Raw genomic sequence first — 25,448 nt, 5'->3', positions numbered from 1 at the left:
TCAGATATCTGAAGAAGTATCTGAAGTATATCTGAAGAAGTATTCTTCAGTTATCTGAAGAAGTGTGCATGCACACAAAAGCTCATACCAAGAACAAACTTAGTTGGTCTCTAAGGTGCTACTGGAAGGATTTTTTATTTTTTATTTTGTTTTGACTAATTGCATAAATATTTCTTTTTTAAGATAACTTCTCTCTAAATAAGAAATGGTAACAGATACAGTTGGCAAAGGTTCTGAATTTATGATCTAGTTATGTGCTCTGCCTGACTTCTGACTGATCATCATCATATTATCTAATCAGGTAGACAAGAGTTATGATTCACTGGACTCCAGGACTCACAGTATTATGAGAAGAATTCAATTTCATGAAGATGTTAACAGAAGAGCAATGTTATCTGCACTTAAACAGTGTTATCTGACCTCACAGGACTTAATTTCTATGCAGCAAGCTTCCTGCTGAAGTTGAGAGAGAATTCTAAGACTCACTGAGCAATCAATTGTTACTCAAAAAGCTGGGTTAAATCCTATGCTGTTTACAATATCTAGGCTAGTGACCTATGTTTAAGCTACTACATGGCATTAGATTAAAACAATTTGGACTTTTAAAAGAATTGCAGCTCAATTAGCAAAGAAATAACATTACCCTTTTGGTACACTGTGTATACCCATCTCCAGATCTGAACTAATATGTCTTCCAAAGGTCCAGGTTCTGTAACTTATCAGATTCTCGGATTGGCAGATTTGGTAGACAAGTCTTATTTCACTGTATACCAAATGTTGTTAGTCTAGAAGATTCATTATTTTATTTAACTGCATGTTAACAACAATATACATTAACTAGCAAAAACAGAAAACATAATACCTCCATGGTTTCATCATTGTTTTATGTCATATACTGCTCTGAAATACAAACTGGATGAACGATGATATATAAATGATTTAAGAATTACTAAATAAATAAAGTGCAGAACTGAGTGCTAAATCTATCCAAATGTCAAGGGATGCCATGGGGGAGGAAGGACATCTCTTATGCTGCACAAATCTTAATGTCACATCATCAACTTATTGGTTTACAATTTTTAAACAGGGCCAGGATACTATTCTACTAAGGAAATGCAAACGTTTGGGCTCAACACTCTCCTTCTGACTTCATCCTGCTCCCCAGTACATGAGGAAGCCTTACAAAAACTAAGATATATTATTAATTCACACATTTAACAGAAAATACACATCAGCTAGTCAAAGCAATATGCTCAAAAATATCACCTGTGATAGCTCTATTTCCGCTTTGTTTAATTTGACGTCAAGGAGGTCAGCAGCAATTCTTTGAAAACACAGGAAGACCTATTTAAAAAGGAAAGGCGTAAGTGATTAGAAACAGACTTCCTAGAGTTACTACAAATATGGCAAAAAAATCCTGAACTATAAACAATGAAATATAAAAAAATACAACCTGTGCAAGATATCTCAAGAGCTTTCATTTTGTAAATTTCATGCCAGCAACTGCAGCAATATTTTCAAACAAACTAGTTTCATTTGTTTTAGAACAAACACTAGGCTGATTTTTCTTCGCTGACAGTTCCTTCAGTTGGTCAAAAATAAGCTCTTCCACAGAATGTCTAGTCTTAAATGATGCCTGGACTAATCTGACAAATGCATTAACAATACTTAAAAAAAATATGTTTTTACCAAACATCCAACAGAGTCAGGTTTCAGCACAATGCCTATCAGGTTTAGAACACCAGCAGATCACTCCCTAAAGCACTGGTGATGGACCACTTTACTATAATTTAAATCCTGCTGGCAGTTGAAACCATCTGCTCTTCTATTTGAATTAATGTAGAAAGAAAATAATTTGTGACCAGGGAGCTTCACCAAAAAAATCATGCAAAGAACATGTCTTTAGTGTTGTTGCTCCCCATAAAGAATGGGACTATGAAGTCTATCAGGCAGCTTCTCTGCAGAGAAGTGGGGAGGCATGCCAGAAGCAGAAGGCACAAAAGCGTCCTTTGCAAGAGTTTTGGGCTTTGAACTGGATACAATAGGCACCTTGGATACCACTCATTGTTAAGAATATTGGAAAAATATGCCGATCTCTGCAAAGTGGCTCCATTGACTGGGACTATGTTTTTTATCTCGTTTTGAATTGTACATTCTGTGAAGGTAAGAAAATAGTTCACATGTTCTGACATAAGGCTTATTTTTGTGTATGAGTTGCAGACCACTTTTTCCTTCTTTCTATTCGGGCTTTAATATTTTGTTGCATGTGATAATGTGTGTTTTTGTGTTTATTTGTGTTTAACCCTGTAGAATAATTTGCTTAATATATATTTGAGATACACACACACACACACACACACACACACATATACACTTTAGATTTCAATTATTCATCTATTTTTTAAAATGAAGCAAAAGAAACAGATGGTGAATTGTTTCTATGTATTATGTATGAACTAATGAATTACTGGTAGCTTTCTATTTGGGAATTTGCTGTTGCAGTGGACCCGCTGGATACAAATTTAATTCGTTCCGGGGGTCCCTGCGCACCCTGAAAATTTCGTAAGAAGAGTTGCTGCTTCTGCACACGTGTGTGGCATGATAGAGTGCTTCTGTGCACACATGCGGCACGATAAAGCACTTCTGAGCACACGGTGAAACCCGGAAGGTAACGTAACCCGAGGGTCCACTGTATTGGAGAGCAACAGCTAAATTAATGGAATTAATTAACTGTATTAGCAGAACTGGAAAAAATAAAAATTGAATAATTATGAATTATTTAGATCAGGTATTGGGAACTCCCCCCCCCCCCATTGCATGGCCAATGGCAGAGGAAGGTGGAAGTTGTAGTTCAGTAACATCCAGAGAGCCAAAGGTTCCCCAAACCTGAATTAGACGCTAATCAACCTAATAAACAAAACTGATATCATAATGCCATTATACAAATCCATGGTGTGACCGCATTTGGAATACTGTGTACAGTTTGGGTCCCCTCACCTCAAAAAGGATAGTGCAGAGCTGGGAAAGGTTTAGAAAAGGGCAACCAAAATGATTAAGGGGCTGAAGACATTTTAGTTTAGAGAAAAGTCATGTAAGAGGTGACATTATAGATGTTTATAAAATTGTGCGTGGCATGGAGAGCATGGATAGAGAAAAGTTCTCCTCCCTCATGAGAACCCATGGATATCCAATGAAACGGAAGATTCAGTACAGATAAAAGACAGTGCATAGCTAAACTATGGAACTCACTTCCACAGGAGGCAGAGATGGCCACCAACCTAGATGCCTTTAAAAGAGTAATTAGACCAGTTTGTGGAGATCAATCACTACCAGCCAGGGTGGATATGCCCTGCCTCCATGGTCAGAGGCATTAATGCTTCTGAATATTAGTTGCTGAAAAGCAAAGAAGGAGAGGGCTCTTGGGCTCAGATCCTGCTTGCAGGCTTCCCACAGGCATCTGGTTGGTCACTGTGAGAAAAGGATGCTGGACCAAATGGTCCATTGGCCCAATCCAGCAAGCTCTTCTTACCTTCTTAAACTATTTTATATAGTTCATACCGAAACAGTTAGAATTTAAAGCTTTGGAAGATTTAGGAAACTTACAATGCAATCCTATGCTTGGCTAAATTAAAATCAATGGGACATCATCCTAAGTAAATATGCAGAGGACTGCCGTTAAAGAAAAATATTAGAATGCTCTGAGGGTTAAACGTTGGGCAGGTGGGATTTGAAGAAATGGCAGGAAAGAAAAAAGTACTGTAAACTAGATGCACAAGATAACAGATTGGAAAGCAGAATAAAATGATGGAAATTTTGAAATTAAATGAAGAGAAACATTATACTTTAGAAAAATTTGTAACATTAATAGCTGAAAGGGAAGCAAATTGGAAAAGATGTGGAGTATGCAAAAACCAAAAGCTAAAGCGTGAAATGAACTGAAGAAAATGCTTGAAGTAGTTAGTAGATCTGAAATGAAAAAAGAAGCAGAAAATTGAGGGGTGTTTAATCCTGGCCCGTTTCTTTATCTGACTGACTAAGCAGGAACAGGCAGTGGCATTTTAAAACGTCCTCTTTACTTCGTATCTACCGAGAAGCAAGCCTGGTTGAGTTTTTCTGTTGTCTTTACTGCTTCTATGAATCATTTCATCTGCTTTCACCTGTGTTTCCATCTCTGCAGGGGCCTTTACCATTCATTTGCCACTGAATTCTTCTTGGCAAGTGCCTAACTGTAGCAGAATGCATTTGTGGCTAGAGCCACAAATCATCATCTCCCTTCTTTTATCTTCTGGAGACTTACTAAAAAAAACTGGTTTGTGAAGGACGGTGCTTCTGCAGGGAAGGAAGAAAAAATCTATCGCAGGGTTCTGTCGTGGAGGGAAAGATCATATGTACTTGCCTAGTTAGCCCTGGCGTTAAAAAACAGATGCTTGCTGGACTATGGTCTGGAACAAATGAAGATTTTTGTTAGGATGAGTGTCAAAAACAGAGAACTTGCCTAAGGCAAGGGACATAGAGAGTTGAAGATATGGGAGGATTTTAGCTGTGTGTAACTGATATACGGGAGCTGGGGGGGGGGACCTACGAGTGGAGTTTTTATGTACAGTGATTATCCCAGGGAAGCGCAGCAATGCTTAATTTCCAGAAATACACATGCAGAGACTCTGGCTTATGGGGAGCAGTGTCATCTGCCATATTAGATTGGTTGTTCTTGCTTTTGCAGAACATTCAAAGGCACTGGCTGGCAGAAATAATGGCTTTGCCACTAGGTCCAGCCATAATTCATGATTCCGGCTCTTCGCACAATGTTGGAATAAACCAAGCTTCATACTTAAATGACTGAATGCCCAAGTGGAAGATGAAATAACGCTGTAATTTTTTGATGGAACAAAATTTGTAAAAGGGCAGGAGACCTGAATGTTGGCAAAGCTAAATCCTAATTTTTCTTAGCTCAAAGAAGAGAAAATGTATTAGTTATTTGAGTTTAAGTGAGCCATACCTTTTAGGTTTCTTAAAAACAGATTGTTGTAAAGTTGACCAAAAGAACACCAACTACATTTGCATTTGATAGTTCACACAATGGTCAGAGCTTCACCAGCTAAGACGGGGTGAGGCACTTCCAGCTCAGAGGCTGCAGCTCGCCCACAGACCCTTTCCATTCATGGCCCTAGTCCAACCTGCTCCTATGCACCATTTGTTGTTCTAGGTGATTTTCATTCAAATCTCGCCTTAGGAAGCTTGTACAAGTCCTGCTTCGTTACATCTAAATTTAGCTTCAAAAGCAAATTGCGAAGACTCTCCGGGTGAATAGGGAGTGGTGGCTTACTAGAAGGGAAGGAACCTGGCAAGAGAGATGTAAACTGCTTTGTTTTTTCTGGTGGGAAGAGCCTGGCTGGATAGTTTTCTGATCATCATATGGTTTCTAAGGTGCTTGGGAGGGGGGGGGGTTCTAACATTTGGAGGTTATTGGTTTCTAGTCCGGGGTGTCTTTCTGGGCTACTATTGTTAAAGGATGGCTATGTAAATGCATAAAATAAATAAAATAATATCTCAAAAACGAACAGGAAACAAGAAAATGAGGCTTAAATCTAGGGCTACAATTCAGGTTCAGATGGAAAAGACTGCTGGAAATAAAAAAAACAATTAATCGATACCCTTCCCTTCAATGACACACATAATTAACAACAATAGAAATAGGAAATAGAAATACTTTATTGTCACTGTACCACGTTTACAGTGAGATTAAATGAGCCCCCCTCTCCCCCACAATCTCTCAGACCTTGTTACACTCTATGTGCTGTCGTACAACCACCAGCTGCAGTGTTGCTGTCTTCAATTCAGCAGCCTCACGGCCCACAGGTAGAAACTGTTCTTTAACCTGTTGGTGGGGCTTATCATGCTTCTATATCAGGAGATTTAAAAGGTGCTGGCCAGGGTGTGAGTCATCCCTGAGAATGTTCCTCGCTCTTCTGAGGCAACAGTCTCCTGAGATGACGTCTAGCGGACTCAGGGGACAGCCCTGCTGTCTTCACCACCCTCTGTAGGGACTTTCTGTCCATGGCTGTCAAACCAGTGTTCCACACCGTAATACAGTATGAGAGAACATTTTCTATCGTGGACTGATAGGAGGAAATCATCAGTTGTTGTCTAACATTGTTCTTTCGCAAGACCCTAAGGAAATGAAGTCTCTGTTGGGCCTTCCTGACCACCTGGGCTGTACTGACCTTCTAAGTAAGGTCTTCACTAAGATGGACTCCCAGGAATTTACAGGAAAAGACTCTCTCCACACAACCCCAACTCCCCCCCCCCCGATATACAACAGGGCTAGCTCCCCTCTCTTCCTCCAAAAGTCCAACACCATCTCCTTTGTCTTGCCAATGTTTAGGTCCAAATTGTTCTCTGAGCACCATGTGGATACCTTTTGAACTTCCCCCCTGTACGCAGATTCGTCTCCACCTGTAATTAAACCCATTATGGTGGTGTCATCAGCAAACTTAATAATTGCAATAGATGGGTCAGATGAAACGCAATCATATGTATACAATGAATACAGTATGGACTTAGCACGCATCTAACAAAAGAATGCAAGCCAGCAGATAAAAATACAGTGGCAAACAGAAAAATAAAAGCAACAATTTAAAAAGTTACACCTCAGAATTTGGTTGTTGTTGTTTTTTTTTTTTTAAAAAAAATGGATTCTTCAACCTCTGGATTTGATTGCTGAAAAAAATGGAGAAATAACAGCTCACAGACTACAGTTGGTTAATAGCATGGTTGGGTATGAAAGAGAGGCTGCTTTTGAAGACTACATTTACTCCAAACATGTTCCAAAGTGCTGGAGGTTTCCATGAGTAAGACCTTGTTGGGCTGATATTCTGAGGGTGTTTTATTTCATGACAGGATGCAGATTAATGTCCTAGAATTACTGATTTTTTTGCTGTATTCAGACAACTCATCTAATGCATAATCTGTTCACTAAAGCCTTGTATTGCTGAAAAATATCCAGTAGTTCCTTAGATTAAAACTTGGTTAGAGAATTTGGGATGTAGCTAGGGGTTTTTTTGGGGGGGGGAGATAATATTAGAATATGGGGGAAGACGAAACAAATGTCTTTCAGAAAAGATAATGTATTAAATTTTAGAAATTACATAATGGCTATATGATTCTGAAACTGCATAAGAAGAAATGCTTACTTAAAATGTAATCAGCAATTTAAAATGTATATTCATTATTAACAACCACAGAAACATGCAAACTTTAATATGCTGTGCATGTTTTTGGAAACTAATGTATCCTTAGTAGAAGAAATCTGATCAAAGCAAAAAATACAAAATATGGAACAAAGGAAGAGTTTCAAAATAAAAACCTGAATTATATTTTTAATGCTTCTCCTTTAAAAAACATTCTTAAATCACTCAGTTCACAAAAGTTATGGAGAATGGAAAAAACACATTTGAGTAATGTACCTGTAGTAAGTACTTAACAATATTCATCGTATTACTTACGGAATCACCTGTCTTGGCTGACACAAAATGACTGCTAGAATGATTTTCCTGGCAAAATCGAAGATGCTTATCAACTTTTACTGTCCGCAGATGCTCCAGATCAACTATATAAGGAAAGGAAAGTGTGGTATTAATGTAATAGCGCATATTTAAATACATTCTAAAACTCTTTATCTTTTACCATTGTGCCTTTAAAGGTGAAACACACTTAGACCTAAGGTAAGTCACATCAGAGGCATCACCACCCTTTTCTCTTCTCTTTGGAAAAAAAGAAAAGGGAGAGGGGAAAGTAGGGGGGAAAGCAAGAGGAAAACAGACTCACAAAGAGGGTGGTCAGGTGCAGAAGAAAGCAATATTGCTGTAAGCATTATGAAATTCAGAACCCAAAGTGGGAGCTGGGCTGCACAAGCCAGCCTTGTCCCCGACGTTCACTTCTGAGGCTTCCTATTGAGTGGGAAGATCTGAAGGTGAGACTCAAAGCATATTCAACTCAACATGCTTAGAAGCCTCCCCACATTCAAGAACCCTGTGCAATCTGAAAATGACTCGAACCTTTCATAATGGTACAGAAACGGAAGTTTCAGCAGGCCTTGCTTTTTTCACCTTACAAGCTGACCGTGCCAACATTCACTCTTCATACCACCATTAAAGGCACAAGAACACTGTCCTGTTTCACCTTCTCCCCTAGACGGAGAAGCAAAAAGGCATGCATATATGGTGTGTTGCACCTTTATAGAAGTTGAATCCTAGGTGTGAGAAAGCTGGCGGTTATACTATTAATGCATAATAATCAGGATGAACAGGATCCAAAGGTGACACAAGTAGTTCCACTAGCCTTTGTATAGTATACATCATTCTGGTGGACTGTCTGTTTTATTCTTTTTCTGAAGAAAAATGACATCTGGCACACCTCTTGACAAAAATACAAAAATAAATAAATGTTTGTAACCTTTTGTCAAAATGGGATCTATCCTAGGATGAATTGCTTCCTTTGGCCAGTTAAAAGTTTTAGTCTGCAATCCTACAAATACTTACATGAGAGTAAATCCCATTGGACAAAGTGGAACTTTTTTCTGAATAAACATTTATAGGATCGTGCTGCATATCACACTAATATTAAAAATATTATATAGAATGTTGTCTCGGTTATCCATATAATTAGATAAGTTGTGTTTGGTACAAATATATGAAAGGAGTAGAAACAAAATCTCCAGGAATTTTGAAACCGGGGGGGGGGGGAGAGCTCTCCCCACCAAAAAAACAAAGCAAAACACCCAGTTTGGGGGGAATTGAAAACAATGCAATACTTGTGGTTTTAATAAGTATGAGAGAGAGAGAGAGAGAGAGAGAGAGAGAGAGAGAGAGAGAGAGCGCTGGCATCCTAAAAACAATGCCTTGGAAGTCTGTCCCTGCCAAAGATGTAAATTATCCTTGCAGAGAAAGCATATTACCTGTGAAACCAACTTACTTGAAATTGACAATTCATTAAAACTTTCAGCTATCACCATTACAAATGCAATACCACATATTTTGATTTTATGAGATTTCATGCATTCACATTTTTTAAATTTTGTACAATTATAGGCCCACTGTGGGTATAGAAAAGTTTTCAAATGCCACCCCAATTCACATAAAATTGAACTCAAATCCTGCATGGATTTTATTGTACATATTCCAGTCTCTTCAAATCTAATCCTAATGTAACTGGAAGCTATATTGCACAGCTTCTCTTTTTATTGCACCAAAGTCCCCATAAGGGTGTTGATTCAATGCTGTCAAATTATAAGGCAAGTACATTCACAAGGATTTAAGGACAACTAAGTTCTTTATGTCAACACAGGGGGGGAAACCTTCAAGTGATTTCCTGAGGAAGGGACCCAGCTGACTTGTGAAAACTTGTAAATTTGTAAATCTAGTAAGTCTGAATAATAGGGTCATTTGATTATCAACTGGGAAAAAATGCAACATAAAATGTTTTATTTAGAAATGATACTGGAGGTCTTTAATTTGCACACTCTGGAAAGTTAGTCAGAGAGAGGTTTTGGCCTAACAGGATTCCTACAGTTCATTTATATGGCAGACCTTGGTTACTTGGGGGGGGGGGGTTGTGTTAGCCAGTTTTGTCTTAATAACAGGGGTAGGCATAGAAGCAATGTGCAAAAATTATACCAGAGCTATTCTTGTCTGATTCATGTTTTATTGATCCCATAACATGGGGAAATGAAATCATGGCACCTCTGCTTCAAAATGGTGGCTAAAAACATTCCCCTAACCATTTCAGAGGTTGATAGCATAAAGGTACGCTTTGGAAGGATTTTTAATTCACCAATATTCTTATAGCTGGGAACTTGAGAGGATGAGGGATGGCGGGGGCTTCTTGAATTGCTCTCTTTCTGGGCCACTCTTCACAGAACTGCTAGGCCCAAGGTAGGAGCAGGGTGTTTTTTTCAGCTCTGGAACGCTCTGGAATGGAGTTCTGGGACCTCTCAGGGGGACTGGAAGTGGGGGGAGAGACCTAAGCAGCCTCAGCAAAACTCTGTTGGCTCATGAGGAGAACCTTAGCAGAGTGTGAAGCGGACATCCTCTACAGCAGGGGTCGGCAAACTAAGGCAAACTAAGGCCCGGGGCAAACTAAGGCCCGGGGGCCGGATCAGGCCCAATTGCCTTCAGGATCTGGCCCGCAGATTGTCGCGTGGATCGGCGTGGGGATTCTGTCCGTTCGGCTGCGCCATTCCATTCCCCCTCCCTCACACACACTGTGGCGGCGCCTCCTCCCTCCCTCCTCCTGGCTTCTCCCCACCCTGCCTAGAGGAGGAAGGGGGCTGGCTGATCGACATTTTAAGCCAGCCCTTTTGCGCTGCTCATCTTCCCTCCGCCGCCACTGCCGCCCTGGTGCTCCTGTGGGCCAGAGAGCGCAGCAGACGAGCTCCCTCTGCCTACCCATGAGAAGTAGCGGCGGCGGCCCCTGGGAAGGTAAGTGCAGTGGCTGGGGGTGGGGGAGAGGAATACTTGCCCCCCTCACCTCTTCCTCCAGCTCCCACCCCCCAGTTACACTTCTCTACAGAATCAATGTTTATTTTAATTAACTATGAATATGTCCGGATTATCAGGCAGATTACACACATGCACATACACTTTCTCTTTCAAGTTGCAGATAGCAAGGACCATCTCAGAAGATGCATTCTCTATTTTTGTTCAACTAGGAGGAAATACCTTTAAGACAGTACCTGTTGCAACACAGGCACCATCAAAAAACAAATGTAGCATATTATTTCCGTCACATATGCATAGAATCATAGAACTGTAGAGTTGGAAGGGGCCATGAGGGTCATCTAGTCCAAACTCCTGCAATGCAGGATTCTTTTGCCCCACGGGGTCTTCACCCATGACCCTGAGATGAAGAGTCTCATGCTTGACTGACTGAGCTAGCAGATATTACATCAACTTTCTCTAATCAGGTAATACCTCTTGCATAACAACAACAACAACAACAACAACAACAACAACAACAACAACAACAACAACAAGAACTTAATATTTATATCCCACCCATCTGACTGGGTTTCCCCAGCCACTCTGGGCGGCTTCCAGCAGAATATTAAAATACAATGATTGATCAAATATTAAAAGCTTTCCTAAACAGGCCTGCCTTCAGATGTCTTCTAAACGTCTGATAGTTGTTTATTTCTTTGACATCTGACATATGTCGGGCTTGGCCAGTTGTCTGTTGAAAGGGCTGAGCAGGAATTTTTGAAGGGGGGATTCCTTGATTGGTCTTAGGGTCTCCCTGCTTTTTGCCTACTCAACACTGCTGGGACTAATTTGATTGGCACTTTGGGAGTGGTGTGGTTTGGAAGCCCTTGGTAGGCATTGAGTATGGCAAAAAGGAAGTGTGAAGTTTTAGGTGAACATTCAACAGTTGGGCCTAGGAGAGCATGCTGACTTCATATTCAAGGTTTTCCTAGCAAGGTGGCAGTTATTTCCTCCCCATCTTTAGCTGGGGAGCCACAGCCTGTGGCTGCATCACATACCCAGGGTCCCTACCAGAATAAGTTCAATCCTCACTTCTTTTAATTTGCTTAATGGGGTCAATGTTGGTTTGCAGCTCCTCCATCCTGTCATATTTTAATAAATAAAACCTTATTCCAATGCTGCCTCATTAGTCTTCTTTTGGGCATGGGGGCAATATCTACTGCTGACAGAGCTACGAAAAAAGCTTCCAAAGGCTGTTTTTAAAAGTCTCCTGGGCTATATGTAGTTTCTAAGCTACTAGTATCAAGCACAGTTCAAAGAAGCTCCTGAGCTTTGGTTGCAAAGGAGGAGTGCAATACAGTGGTACCTCGGTTTTTGAGCTTCTCGGAAGCCGAACATTTCAGTTTTCAAACGCTGGTGAGAAGTTTCATATTTAAATCCAGTCATGTGTATTGTTTGCATACTTGGATAATCTATATAGCACAAAGTAGATGAATTTCTAAAACACTGTGAAAAACTAAAAATAATCTATCTGCAAAGCATTTGCAGCTGTTCATACAAGTTATAAAGTTACATAATGCTTAAATAATGAGCTATTGCGATTAGGCCACACCAATCTGACAAGTAAAACCTTCTTGTGATTTATTAATTTACATGTGCTTAATTATATACATATTATACACATATTAGTGTTCTAAAAATACACTCAGGCCATAATAAAAGCATATAACAATGTTTCTTTTAACCTGTTGGTCTACTATGGCATTAAAGGAAGCTTTAGTGCAACCAGTTTGCCAAATGTGACCCACGAAGCTGAACATAACCAACTAGCCAAGCATGCCCCCCCCACCAGATGCACAATCATCCTGTTTATGCTGCCTGCCTAAACTACAAAAATGAGAAGGAAGGGCCAAGCACTTGGCAGACCACAATATGCATCCAAACAGTTGCATTCATCTTCATAGGCCACAGCTTGTGCTTGTGCTAAGGAAAACCATTTCAGAAACTAGCAAAATCAAAGCACACACAAGTATGATTTTTATGAGGAAACAACTGGTTATTTGACAAGAAAAGCATAGCAAACTTTTATTTTTATTTTGCTTAACAAAGAAATACAGGTAAACAGAAGCGATATGCTTCAGCGGTGACCGATGCCTGAGGAAAAATTAACTCCAACAGGATCAAATACCTCTCCTCTTACCCAGCCATGGTGAAAAAGAATAAAAAATAATTATTGCCTCTAAATAACCAGAACATTATCTTGCTAGAACAATCCATGGCTTTATTAATAAAGATTAGAGTTTATTTCAAAGTTGAGTGTTCAGGATCACATACTTTACAGGCATCCATTATGGCATGAATCTACCATGGTGTCCTCCTCTGTTTTGCTGAAGCCTGCAATGAGTTGCGATCAGCTTGACAAAGACCAACATCTTGGGTCAGGACATTGCTAGCACTCCACGCATCATAATTGGTGATCACATGCTTGAGGTGGTAGACAATTTTGTCTACCTGGGTTCCTCCATAACCAGCAATCTCTCTATTGAGCTGAGCTGGACAGGTGTATTGACAATGGCTCGCCTCTCCAAAAGGTTATGCTAACATTCAATGCCAAGACTGAACGGTCTACCAGGCTTGTGTGTTGAGCATGCTGCTTCATGGAAGTGAGTCATGGACAACTTACAACCATCAGGAGCAACACCTCAATGCCTTCCACATGTGCTACATCAGGAGGATGTGGAGTATCACATGGCAGCACAGAATTCCAAACAAAGATGTGCTCTCCCAAACCCACACTCCCAGCATGTTCACACTAAGTGATGTCTAGGTTGGCTTGGTCATGCCCACAGAATAGAAAATGGCAGGATCCCCAAGGACATGCTCTACAGGGAATTGGCTTCAGGCACCAGACTCATTGGCAGACCAACTCTGTGCTCCAAAGATGTCTGTGAATGTGCCATGAAGGCTGGCAACATCAACCTTGTTGTGTGGGAACCCCTTGCAGACAACCACAGTGCCTGGAGATAAACTGTCAGGTCATGTACCCATAGCAGTGACCAGAGAAGGAATGACCATTGAGAGGAGCAGAGAGAGAAGAAATGCCATGGTGCATCTGCATCAGCACAACTAGATGTCTTCATCTGCACCAGCTGCAACAAAAGATGTCTCTCTCATATCAGTCTCTACAGCCACAGCAGGTGCTGCAACCTTCCAACAGGTGACTCAAAGGCACCCTCCACCAATGTCTCCCAAGACAGATAGATTACAACAGAGTCCTCATCTGCAAGACGTCTTTATGAAGAGGTTGCTATTTTGTCTATTTATTGTCTTGAACCTTCAGGTTTTTTTAAGTATCCATATTCATACTGATTTAACATTTTAACTTCTGGCTCACCTTGGTCTTAAACTGGGGTGGGTGCTAACCTGTGGCCCTCCAAATGTTGCTGGATGCTAATCACCAGCAGCCTGAATAGTAGTGAGCTGTAGGCGATCAACATCAGAGGACCATAGCCATCCCTCCCTAAAACATTTAACTTGCTCCTCACACCCCAGCACCTAGGCAAGGGGCAGATTTGACAAAGGCACAGAATTGCCTTTGCTAGCACTCTTTTACTACATTTGCAATTTCAAATAATTATAGTATATTCTCTCTCAAATAAGAAAAAGTGCAAATAATAGAATGTCTTTTGTACTGTATTTGCAAACCTCTTTGCTTACTGAAATCCCATGCTTTCAGCGATCCCCTACTGAAAAACAAACATGTTACTAGTTTGATGTAATGAGCTAAAAATCTGAAATAAACAAAGTTCTGGGATAGATTTATGCAATAATTCAGGTTATCAGGAAAGCATCTAAAGCACTCTGCTTATGCTCTTGCCAGCCAAACTATGTGTCATATTAACAACCTCCAGAAAGTTATTTCAAATACATAATAAACAGTTCATGCCCCACTCAGATTATTAGGTGATGGGGGGGATTAATTTGATTGCAAGCATGCTTTAGGTTTCTCTCACGCACTGTTTGCACTGCCCTATACAGTGGTACCTCGAGTTACAGACGCTTCAGGTTACAGACACTTCAGGTTACAGACTCTGCTAACCCAGAAATAGTACTTCAGGTTAAGAACTTTGCTTCAGGATGAGAACAGAAATCACGTCAATGCGGCAGCGGGAGGCCCCATTAGCTAAAGTGGTACCTCAGGTTAAGAACGGTTTCAGGTTAAGAACAGACCTCCGGAATGAATTAAGTTCTTAACCCAAGGTACCACTGTACACTGATGCTGGGATAATTCCAAACTTAAGCTTTTCATACACTAAATGAAAAAACCATAAAGAACAGTAAGCTATAAAGATCAATACCCAAGTGGAATAGAACAGGGCAGGACTAATGGTTCGATATTCTCTGTTCAACACCTGCCTTGGCCATGGGCCCCAATGTAGGACTCCTGCAAGAAAAACAAAAAGGTAAGCTGCATAGCACTATTGTTGTTTTGAAAGGTCTGTACTGGAGAAATGCAGCTGAATTAAAGCTTTTTTCAGTTTCTCAATAGTTTCTACAGGTATCCCTGTGCAGAACTGCCTTTCAATAGATCCATAAAAAGTCTGTTCTGACCTACGGAGCTTTTTTTCAACTGCTCTCAATTATGTACTTCCAAGAGTGCCAACACAACTTGGTTCCACAGACATTCCAAGCTTATTCATTCACCATCTCCAGCAGAGGTAATAAAGATTTGGATAGCTTAGATTTTTCCTCCTCTGTACCTCTGCACCAAACAAATTACTCTCCTAAGACATAACAACATTTTACAAATTTCAGGCCAAACTAGTATTATTGCCATTATAAATGTCTAGCATTAAGTCATTTCAAACATAATCTGCATTCTTATTCCAAACCTTTCATAGCATACAAGCAAGACTGGCGCAGGAGCACAAGCCATTACTCAATGTTACTATGCAATTTACGGCTGCTTTTCTGTATCATAGCTATCCAATTCTACTTTTATGACTCAGCACTGTAATTTGGCACTCATCTGTGGCAGTCTCTCTCTCCTAACAGCTAGATCAAGCAGAAAAAGGGTGTGTGGAAGAGAGCAAAGAGTAAAATGTGCAAGTTTAGCCTGGCTATAGGGGGCTGTAGAGGCTACAGGAGAAAAAGGAGGAAAGAAAAATATGAATGGAACATGGTAGATGCAGAGACTTAATGTCAAGTATAAATTGGTCCCAAGATAAAGTACCCTTTTCCCTATAGTAAGTGAACAAGCAGCTGTTTAAAGTACCAATAACATACTAAGCGCTTATTTTTTAAATATTGAACAGCAATTATTTTAAAAAACAGTGTCTGGGAATTTTAAAAAACCTGAGACCAAACAAGTGTAGAAAAATGTACTGGCAATATTCAGAATAATTGCAGCACTTCTTAAATTCTAAGCTGAATTTCAAATGCAAATCAAAAAACGCTTTGTTTTACTGATAAATTTGTCAGTACGGTACTTTGAGTATTTTGACCAGCTGCCAAACTGTTGGAGAAATCCATCCTCATCTAGCAGCTGACTGGAAGTGTAGTTTAAAAGAATAAGATGCCTTTAAAATAGTAAGATTATCAACAACATAATATGAATACTTGTGTTACCCGCTTAGGATTGGGCTATTCTATAAGAGTACAATGCAGCCCCGTAAACATCTATCTGCTTCAGCAATGTACTTTGGTGGAATATAAAATGCAGCTTAGAGAGAGAGGCACTGGACAGAACTATCATAAAAAGGACCAGAAAAAAAGAAAAAGTAAATTCAATACAAGTTTGAACAGATGAATACATTTCAAAATTCTTCAAGGAAAGGGCAGGGTATAATAAATTATTAAGCATATGGACTGTTCTTTTATCATTCAAGTGTCTAGTATATAATATACAGCCAAGTGCCTACTGCACAACAGTTTTAGAGAGCTGGTCTTACCTTTTCCAACATAGAAAATGGTTAAGAACTTGAAATTCCTCCTTCTTCTGTGTCAACTGGGTGCCTACTCAATAGCAGTGGTGATAGTGGATAAAGGGGGGAGGCATTGACCATGTTGGTGCAATGCCAATGCACTGGCCTAGCCGATCTGGTGCTCCAGCTCTGGTGCATTTGCACTGCATCAACCTGGTTGCTGCCCCTCCCCTTCCCCTCTGCCTCCTCGTAAGCAGCAACAAAGCAGCTGACGTGAGGTCAAGTGAGTGCTACTGCCCTGTCTCTACTGGGACTACTCTTATTGTATTACCATGCAATCTTAAACACGTTAACTCAGAAGTAAGTCCCACTGAACTCCCTCCCCTTACATATAAGGCATGCATCATATCTATTGCCTTTTCAGCACTTACTGAAGACCTTCCTTTTTCAACAAACGTTTTAAGATGGAGGCTTTCATCTCACTCAGTGTCTGTACAGGCAATGACCATTTTATGCTTGTTCAGTGCATGCTGACCTGGAAAAGTGGATGGGGCATAGCTGGGTGCAGCAAGCTTACACACGCTCTGCCAAGGCGAGCAGAGGCCAGGAACACAAGCCCTGTGGGGGGTGGCCTGTATTGAAGTTGAAACTGTTGGTTCAAGGTAAAATAGATAAGAATTCCCTGGATGTCAAGATCCAAGTTTGAGGCAAGTACTCAGCAGAGATTTAAAATCACAAAATATGCAGCAAAGCAAATATAGGCTGTTAGGCCTTTAAAATATGTCCTTTAAAGAGAGTTTCAGAATTTCCCTCTTTCCCTGGTATAGAAAAAGACCACACGTTTGACAAGTTTTAAATGGTTTTGTGTGCTTTTCCAGAAAAAGTTGCACAGGCAGTAAAGGTTGGCTTAGTTACAAAGTGGTGAAAGACCCTAAATTATTGGTATAAGAATTCAAGAGTGTCTGAACTGGAGCAACCAGCTGAAACCTCTTTGCATGCTAAGCTTCTCAGGTAGAGTGCAGGTTGAACAACAGGCTTGATTACCCAGGTTGGTTCTTTATTGTTCACCACTTCAAGATGTTTTCATGAAAAGAGATTCCTAATTAAAACTAACAAATTCAATGGGGCTTACTCTCAGGCAGGTAAATTGTGTTAGGATTGCATCCTTAGTCACAAAGCCAGTAACAGCAGCAGCAAGAGTCTTGATATTCCTATTGCATGAATGCTTGTTTCTTCTTGCATAAAAAATTGGTGCGGGTGGAAGTTACGCAGCTAACTCAAACTAAAGAAGTTTGGATAGGTGAAATCTAAGTGGAAATTTTACTTTTAAAAACTTTTTCTTTTCTTTTTACAAGCAACTTTTGCTTATTGCTCTTAAACAGCTGTTCAGCTACCTCTGGGCTAGATGTGAAGTTTTTATTTTCCCAAATCTAAGCTAGAAGCTTTAAAAAAGGAATTTGATTTAAAGTTTCTTAATTAAAAATAGAGGTTAAAGGGGGAATGGAATGAGCGATGCAGCTGTGCTGATGCCAGTGGAGAGAAATCCAGAGAAAGAAGTGAGGTAAAAACACATAAAATAGTTCCACAAAAATTAAGTGGGTGCCTTAAACAGCTGTTTTAGTTTAATTAATGGAAAGTTAACCTTGTGTAAATATTCCTATTTCAAAAGCAATGTTCTCTTTAGACATTTCTAAATCTGAGCCTGTATCCTACATTGATTTACCACTATAAGAATAAGTAACAAGAAAATATGACACTGAAGCCTTGGCCCTAGATTTAGCAATCCCCCTAGCTTCAGAGATTTCAGATAGCATTGTCTATATAGGGTCAAGCCTACCTTCAGGTCCATACACTGCGTTTATTTTTATTTATTTTTAAGGAAAGCGTATATTCCTATGAAGGCAGAATTATTCAGCTTGTAAGCGCTTCTATGAAAATGCAGCAACATATACAGCTCTATCAATGTTCAATCTCTACTGTTATTTTAGCACTGGTATAATTCTGAATGCACAACAAAAAAATATTCAAAGCTTGTGCACTACTCAGCATATCGTATTTTTGAAATAAATAAATGGAAACATGCCACCCGCTTTGCACTGCTCCAAGGCTCTGATGCTGTGACAGCACTTGCTTTTTGGCAAATAACAGAGTAATTATTTTAACAAGTGTGTAAAGACGATGGAAAGCCACTCATGTAAGGTCAAACAAGAGGTTTATGAACTGCAGAAAAGCACAATTAATGCAAGAGGGCAAAAGGAGAGAAACATGTTTCACACTTTTATTGTGAAGAGCATGAGTTTTGCACTGGAACTGCCAGAACAGATGTTCATAAATTTTGGACTTAATCTAGAACACTTCCCGGTTTTACTTTTAAATTATATCTGCTGGTGTGTAGAAATTACACCTTACTTTTTAATATAATTCTTCTGATTAGATTTTTTAATAAATACATTTATTACCTTAGTAGTGGTGCCAGCTGGTCAGTTGTGATTTACTGTCCAGGCCTGCTTTAATATAAAGTGGCTTTTGTGGCTTACCCATACAGATTACATTTTAAGCTTCAAGATATCACCATAAAGCAGCTGGAAAAAGTACTGGCTGTGCTCAGAAACCTGTATTATTGCCCAAGTGATCAACTTCCTGAAGCATGCAGCTACTCAAACTCTCTGAAAATCTTTGGCTTGGCTTTGTTCTTATGCTGGAAGTTAAGTTATAAACACCAAAGGAAGTCCACTGAGTCTGCAGTTATGCTTTCTATCAGGAAGACGGCTTAAGAAAATTATTAGTTTTCTAATGAGAAAACTACCTGGTCATTTAAAATTTCCGTTTACATCAAATATATATTTTTAATCACATCTGATTCCTTAAAATAAAATAAAATCTCTTTAGATTTCTACACAGGATGCTATTTCCAACAGTTGCCAGGCCCACAAACTGATACTCCTTTTGGTATCATACCCAGGTTTCAAAATTCCTAAAGGAATTGCAATATATACATGTAGACAAAGGGAAGGGCTTGTGCTCTAACTCTGCAAGAGCATAGAAAAGACGCTGAACGTTGTCCTTTGCCATCCCTGTTGTCAGCTTTTGAAGGAAGAGGGGAAATAAGTAAATAGCCAGGTTGTTTATTCAAAAACAAATCACCACTGACTTCTCGTAAGTTCAATGATGGAACATTTCCCTAATAATTTCATATTTACTTTGCCCTTGTGCAATTTTAGGTTTTACGCCTAAAGAGAAGTTATATGGGAGAAAACCAAACAAATATTAAGACATTTACATACATACACAGACATACACACCATGGAAAACAGGGTGTGCTAATCTATTGAGCACAGAACCATAACAAAATCTACACATCACTCACAAATCCACCAAACTTTTATCAGCAAACTACTAATGGGGACAAAAATGTTTTCTTCACACAAGCATACAAACTCTCAGTGTGGCTTTGAAAATTACACCAACATGGCTGAAAATCATGTCTGAAACAGAGGGATGGAGTCCAGTGTTGTCTGCAGCATTCCTGACCATCATTCAAGGCACCCCAGGGTGCTATGGCACCCTGGTTAAAAACCACTGTATTGTTTCACAGCAAAAATATTAATACTCCCCCTTTCCCTTCTGCTGCCATCTTCTTTCTGTCTGAATTTAAGCCTTCAAATCTATGGCAGGGACCTCTCTTACTGCAGACACAGCAGGCACTGTGATTCTCCAGCAATTTCACTTCACCCCTAGAGGCACACTCCGTTGTCTCACGAGACAGACAAATGCCAAAGCAACTCAACTCAGTCTTTAATGCTTAAACAGGGCTAATAGGAACGTATACAAAACCATAAATAATCCAGTTCTTTATTCCTCTGGTGTGTGAACTTCTTGGTGCATTTTAACTCCACCTCTTAGTGTGCTAGACACAAATGTAGGTTGTGTTCTTTAGCTTATAATGGTTGTTTTCTCATCTCACTTCCACAGCTCATGGTAGCCCACTGCCTCCCTTCATGTTCCTTATTTCCTTTCTCCCGAGACTGCACGTCAGTTTGTATCAGAGTTGGCAAAGATTACTCAAGCACTTCTAGTTGTCACAAAGACTAACAAACTTGCAGCTAATTTGTGAGGGGTTAGTTAGTATCAGAATTCAAGAAATGGGCTACCAGAAAGGCAGTACTACTCCGCATGCTAGAAACAAGAAATGAAGAGTCCTCCATGAAAATCATATTCCTAAAACCCCAACAGATTCTGTTTAAGCTAATGCTCTGAAAGTATTACGCAACAAATTTTACTTATTACTGATGAACTGTAATATGTTTCCCTGCTCTGTGTGTAAATTTTAATATGACCAAATGATGAACAAAATATTAGTTGGTGCTTAATTATATTCCTCTTTATTTAACTCAGTAACTGGTCAACCTATGTTTTACAAGGATGAGTCAATTGAGAAGAAAACTGGCAAGGTATGGGGGACACTGTAATATGAAATTAATGAATGATAATTAATTACATAAACTCAGTATGTACAGAAGAAAGTACTAACCAAAATCAGTTTTCCACATATTAACTTATCAAACTATGAGGTGCTCCCTTAAACACCATGTAGAAAAAGAACTAATGCTAGCTAGAAACAAGCACACTTCTATAGAAAAATTAATTTATCAAATTATTTAACAGGGGCCAGGACAAATTATGTTCAAGTCACCAGATCCTTAAACACATTTCCCAGAGTTCTGTTGCCTCTTTTTGAACCTATATCAGCTTGTCATTCAAGAGAAGTAATGTTTATCACATGTCCAATACTGTCTTCTGTTTGTAACCATTAGCTTATTAGAAATGGAAGAGAGGGACATTTAAATGATATAAGTATATGAATTCATTGATGGAACAGCTAAGTCCAGAACTACATGTTCAGCAACGTACACAGGGATTCCAAACTCTGTATTTGCCCTTTTTACATAAAGTGTTGGCAGTGAGCATTTTGCAGGAGGAAATGGTGGACAGGAGGCAGTGCTTAACAATTTTCTCAGCCGTCACTGTTCCTCTGTGACCACTCGCCAGTCATTTGACCCACTTGAGTGGCAAAGCCCCTTCCGCCCTTAGAAAGGAGGGGGGGTTGCAGTTAGCACGAGCCCTCCACGTGCACAGGGGATGCTTGCATCCCCTGGCGCTATTGGGTGTGCTCTGGGTGCGGTGCCCAGCTGGCTGACCAACCGGTGCAGCCGGCTAGGGCGTGCCCACTGCACTTAAGTGGGCTCGCAGCCAAAAATAATAATAATTTATAGATAGATATAAATAAAGAGTAATTGCGGGTCAACAGGAATAGGAATCTCGCTTCTTTACCATCGCGTTTCTATGGCCTTGGTTTCCGCTCCCAGAGGAATATTATCGAAAGGCTTAACCTTGTCCAGATCAGATTTGTTTGTTCATGTCTTACACCCCAAATCTGATCAGCAACTGATCAAAATAAAAAGGGGCCATTATCCGACATCAAGCAACGGGGCACCATGGGCCTTTTCCGGTAAAGGACACTAGGTGATTTCTGTATTGAGGCCAGCCAGATCAGGCCCATTCCTGATTCACCAGGGCGGCTCCCGCCTTACACGCCACCAGTTCACACGTATTATGCGCAGGGCGATTGCCACCAGGGGTTTCCCCCAGCTGAATCTGCCGCCCACTTTTTCCAAGTTGGAGCTGCTGCTACTGCTGTACATCTTGGGTTATCAGCCGAAAGGATAGAAGGCTTAAGGGTGGAAGTCTAACGCCTTCAAGGGGTATGTTCGCAGTTCATTGTAAGCTACTTCGATCTTCCTCACCTTGTGTTGTCATTCCCTTCTTGCTTTCAGATAACCATTTGGTGCACATTCGGTTATACAGCCACAGCATAGTCCACTGGGCCCGAGAACGGGCCATTGATCATGGTCTGGGGTGCAGACTTGGCCTGCCGCAAAGTCATTGTTTCCTGGATCTCTAGAAGGGAATTGCACTGGGATGAGCTCCCACCAGAGGTGAAAGAATGTGCTGGGATGAATGCCTGGTGGCAGTGAAAGCCAGGGCCACCTTGCAAGGCCCCTCGGATGTTTTATTATCCAGCTGGGAGAAATTGACTAGGCCTATCGGAAGGGCGTGGACTTGATGCGGGAAATCTTTAAGGACTTGGATGAACCTATTGCCTCTTTCCCTATCCTGACCCTTTTCTGGTCATCGCTGCTGGAGAGGCGTGTGTGGCGAGATGGGCATCATAGCTGACGTGCATCAGCAGGACTACCTTGCCCTATTGCTTGGGATGAGTTCCTCCCTACGGTAAAAGCCAGGGCTGCAGCACTTACAGTGGAAATTTTTCATGGACTTGGATGAACTGTTGGCTATGACCATTTTCTGGTCTTCGCTGCTGGAGCAGAGTGTTTGGCGTGATGGCAGTTGCCCGGTTGCGGTGAACAGAGCCAGAAAGCTGCTTGAGAAGGCGGTGGCCCGCCGCGTGGTGGCGCTGGGGGGTTAGGTCATCAATCACCCCGCTATAAAATTCAATGAGACGGCTATGTACAGGAATGATGGCGTACACTTATCAGATGTGGGAAATGATGCGTGGTTAGCAGATATCATACTAGGTATTAGATATTGGTTACGGGTGTGAGGGTATTGGCGGCGAGCCAAATGTTTTGGCTCGATTGGCGGTTAGGCATTGGATAAGGTCAGGAAGGTTAGGAGGTGGGGGGGGAGGACGGGCCAACACCTCCCCCCAAGTGCTGAAGGGTACTTCGTAAAGGAGTCCGGGGGGCGTGTCCGTGTCCGGAGCCGTGGGTGGTCAGGGCCTAAGGCACGCCCCAGATCGGTGATCACAGGGTGAGTCCTTAGCTGATGTGCAGCAGCAAGGGCTCACCCAACAGTGGTTATCCCTTCCTGGACTGCCAGCACGTCGGACTGGAGTCGGATATAGTCTAGTTAGATCCAATGCCTAAAGCCAATACCGCTCAACATCCGGAACCAATAAAGTTGTGGCCTTTTATTCTCCATTTAACCTTATATACAGTGTCTTGTGTCTTATTTATTCACGGGAGGGGTCGGGATATCGACATGCAAAGCCCCTTCCGCCCTTAGAAAGGAGGGGGGGTTGCAGTTAGCACGAGCCCTCCACGTGCACAGGGGATGCTTGCATCCCCTGGCGCTATTGGGTGTGCTCTGGGTGCGGTGCCCAGCTGGCTGACCAACCGGTGCAGCCGGCTAGGGCGTGCCCACTGCACTTAAGTGGGCTCGCAGCCAGGGCTCGCCCTCTTTTCCTGGGCTCCCGTTCCTTCCTGCTTTCCCTTCCCACCCTCCCTTTAGGTTAGGTTTTCCTTGACCTTGCTATGGACCACGGTTGGTCGCCGTTGAGGGGCCTGGTAGGAATTTTTCCACCTGGCAAATTGGCTCCGCCTTGTGGTTTTCGCCTACCTCGTAGCAACTCGTCACAACTTTGGTTTGGCGGTTAGGCATTGGATAAGGTCAGGAAGGTTAGGAGGTGGGGGGGGAGGACGGGCCAACACCTCCCCCCAAGTGCTGAAGGGTACTTCGTAAAGGAGTCCGGGGGGCGTGTCCGTGTCCGGAGCCGTGGGTGGTCAGGGCCTAAGGCACGCCCCAGATCGGTGATCACAGGGTGAGTCCTTAGCTGATGTGCAGCAGCAAGGGCTCACCCAACAGTGGTTATCCCTTCCTGGACTGCCAGCACGTCGGACTGGAGTCGGATATAGTCTAGTTAGATCCAATGCCTAAAGCCAATACCGCTCAACATCCGGAACCAATAAAGTTGTGGCCTTTTATTCTCCATTTAACCTTATATACAGTGTCTTGTGTCTTATTTATTCACGGGAGGGGTCGGGATATCGACATGCAAGCACATTTCAAAATCTTGGCTGAGAGAAAAGACGGGAGCAGAGGTGGCGGATGAATCAAGAGAAAAAGCAGTATGTAGGAAAGTTCTTTCATACACACCCTCCACTCTGAATTAATTCTTCCCCACATGCTGTTTTGTCAGTAACCTCTACGTTAACATTACTGTTAAAGGTGCATTCTGCTTGTAAGCATTGTGAATAACGTATCTAATAGTTAAGCTAGAACATAAACAATTGTAAAAGGAGCATTATCCTTTCGGGAAGATTTGCTTTTTGGTATGCATTTTTTTTGTCCAAAGTAACTACACTGGGAAGTGTTATTTAGTAGACTCGCTTGAGTAGATGGTCATCACCCTCCTCTGCCTTGCTCCCCACCCAACACACACATGGCCATACCACCAGATCAGTAAACAAACATTATATTTAGTGAGTGTACAGATCAGATGAATTTGCACCATAAGCAACAACACTGTACATTGGCTGCAAAGTTTTATTACAGTTCCAAATTTGACTCCCTTTTAATGAAAATAACAATTGTAAAAACAAAAACAAAAAAAAACTTTATGGCATATAGAAGTTTTGCAGAAATTCTTAAAGACGTTTGTATTCCCTTTTTCAAACCCTGTGCAAAATGCCCCTTATTAATATCTCCCTTACAATCGAACATTAGTTACCCTCTATCATCAGCTTCCTTTGGTGAGGATATATTTCCACAGTAGCTAATGGAGACATTCCTACAAATCAATGTGCTGCAGTGATACAGAAATAAAAGCTCATTTCACTGTAATGATGCTTCCAGACTTCCCTCAAGTCAGGTGGTTACTTGCAGTTAATGATCTGTGACATGCCACACAAGTAGTCCTAAAAAGACTTATTATCCACTGCATGTGCAACAATATTTGCTTTATGGATGGCTAAATGAATGAAGACATTCAATGTAACTGTAAAAGTAAAAATCAAAAGAAAACTTACAAGTAACATGTTTTCTTTGAGTAAAAGAGCTGTGAACATTTTCCATTAATACTTAACCTTTTGCTGCAGCAGTGCAACCACATATAATGCTTGAATCCATAAAGCCAAATCACTGTGCAGGGTTAATGCCAATTATCCAAAACCGTGCTAAATGTGTTTTGCAAAAATGTAATTTTATGTCCAAGCTCAGCTGATAATAATTATAACTCTTATTTATGCCC

At 41.0% G+C, this 25,448-nt stretch overlaps 1 protein-coding gene across 2 annotated transcripts in view; it reads right to left on the bottom strand.

The window, feature by feature from the left end:
• Positions 1-25,448, bottom strand: part of RAB28 (RAB28, member RAS oncogene family) — a 58,557-nt gene that overhangs the window by 3,920 nt on the left and 29,189 nt on the right. For both annotated transcript variants that reach the window (XM_033159690.1, XM_033159691.1), the window contains exons 5-6: positions 7,503-7,606; positions 1,267-1,344 (exon numbers count right to left, since the gene is read on the bottom strand). In XM_033159690.1, the coding sequence (XP_033015581.1) occupies positions 1,267-1,344; positions 7,503-7,606 (182 nt within the window). The remainder of the gene's footprint in view (positions 1-1,266; positions 1,345-7,502; positions 7,607-25,448) is intronic.

The sequence above is a fragment of the Lacerta agilis genome, chromosome 9, assembly GCF_009819535.1.
Source record: "Lacerta agilis isolate rLacAgi1 chromosome 9, rLacAgi1.pri, whole genome shotgun sequence".
Lineage (NCBI taxonomy): Eukaryota > Metazoa > Chordata > Lepidosauria > Squamata > Lacertidae > Lacerta > Lacerta agilis.
This window is presented reverse-complemented; position numbering and strand designations above follow the sequence as displayed.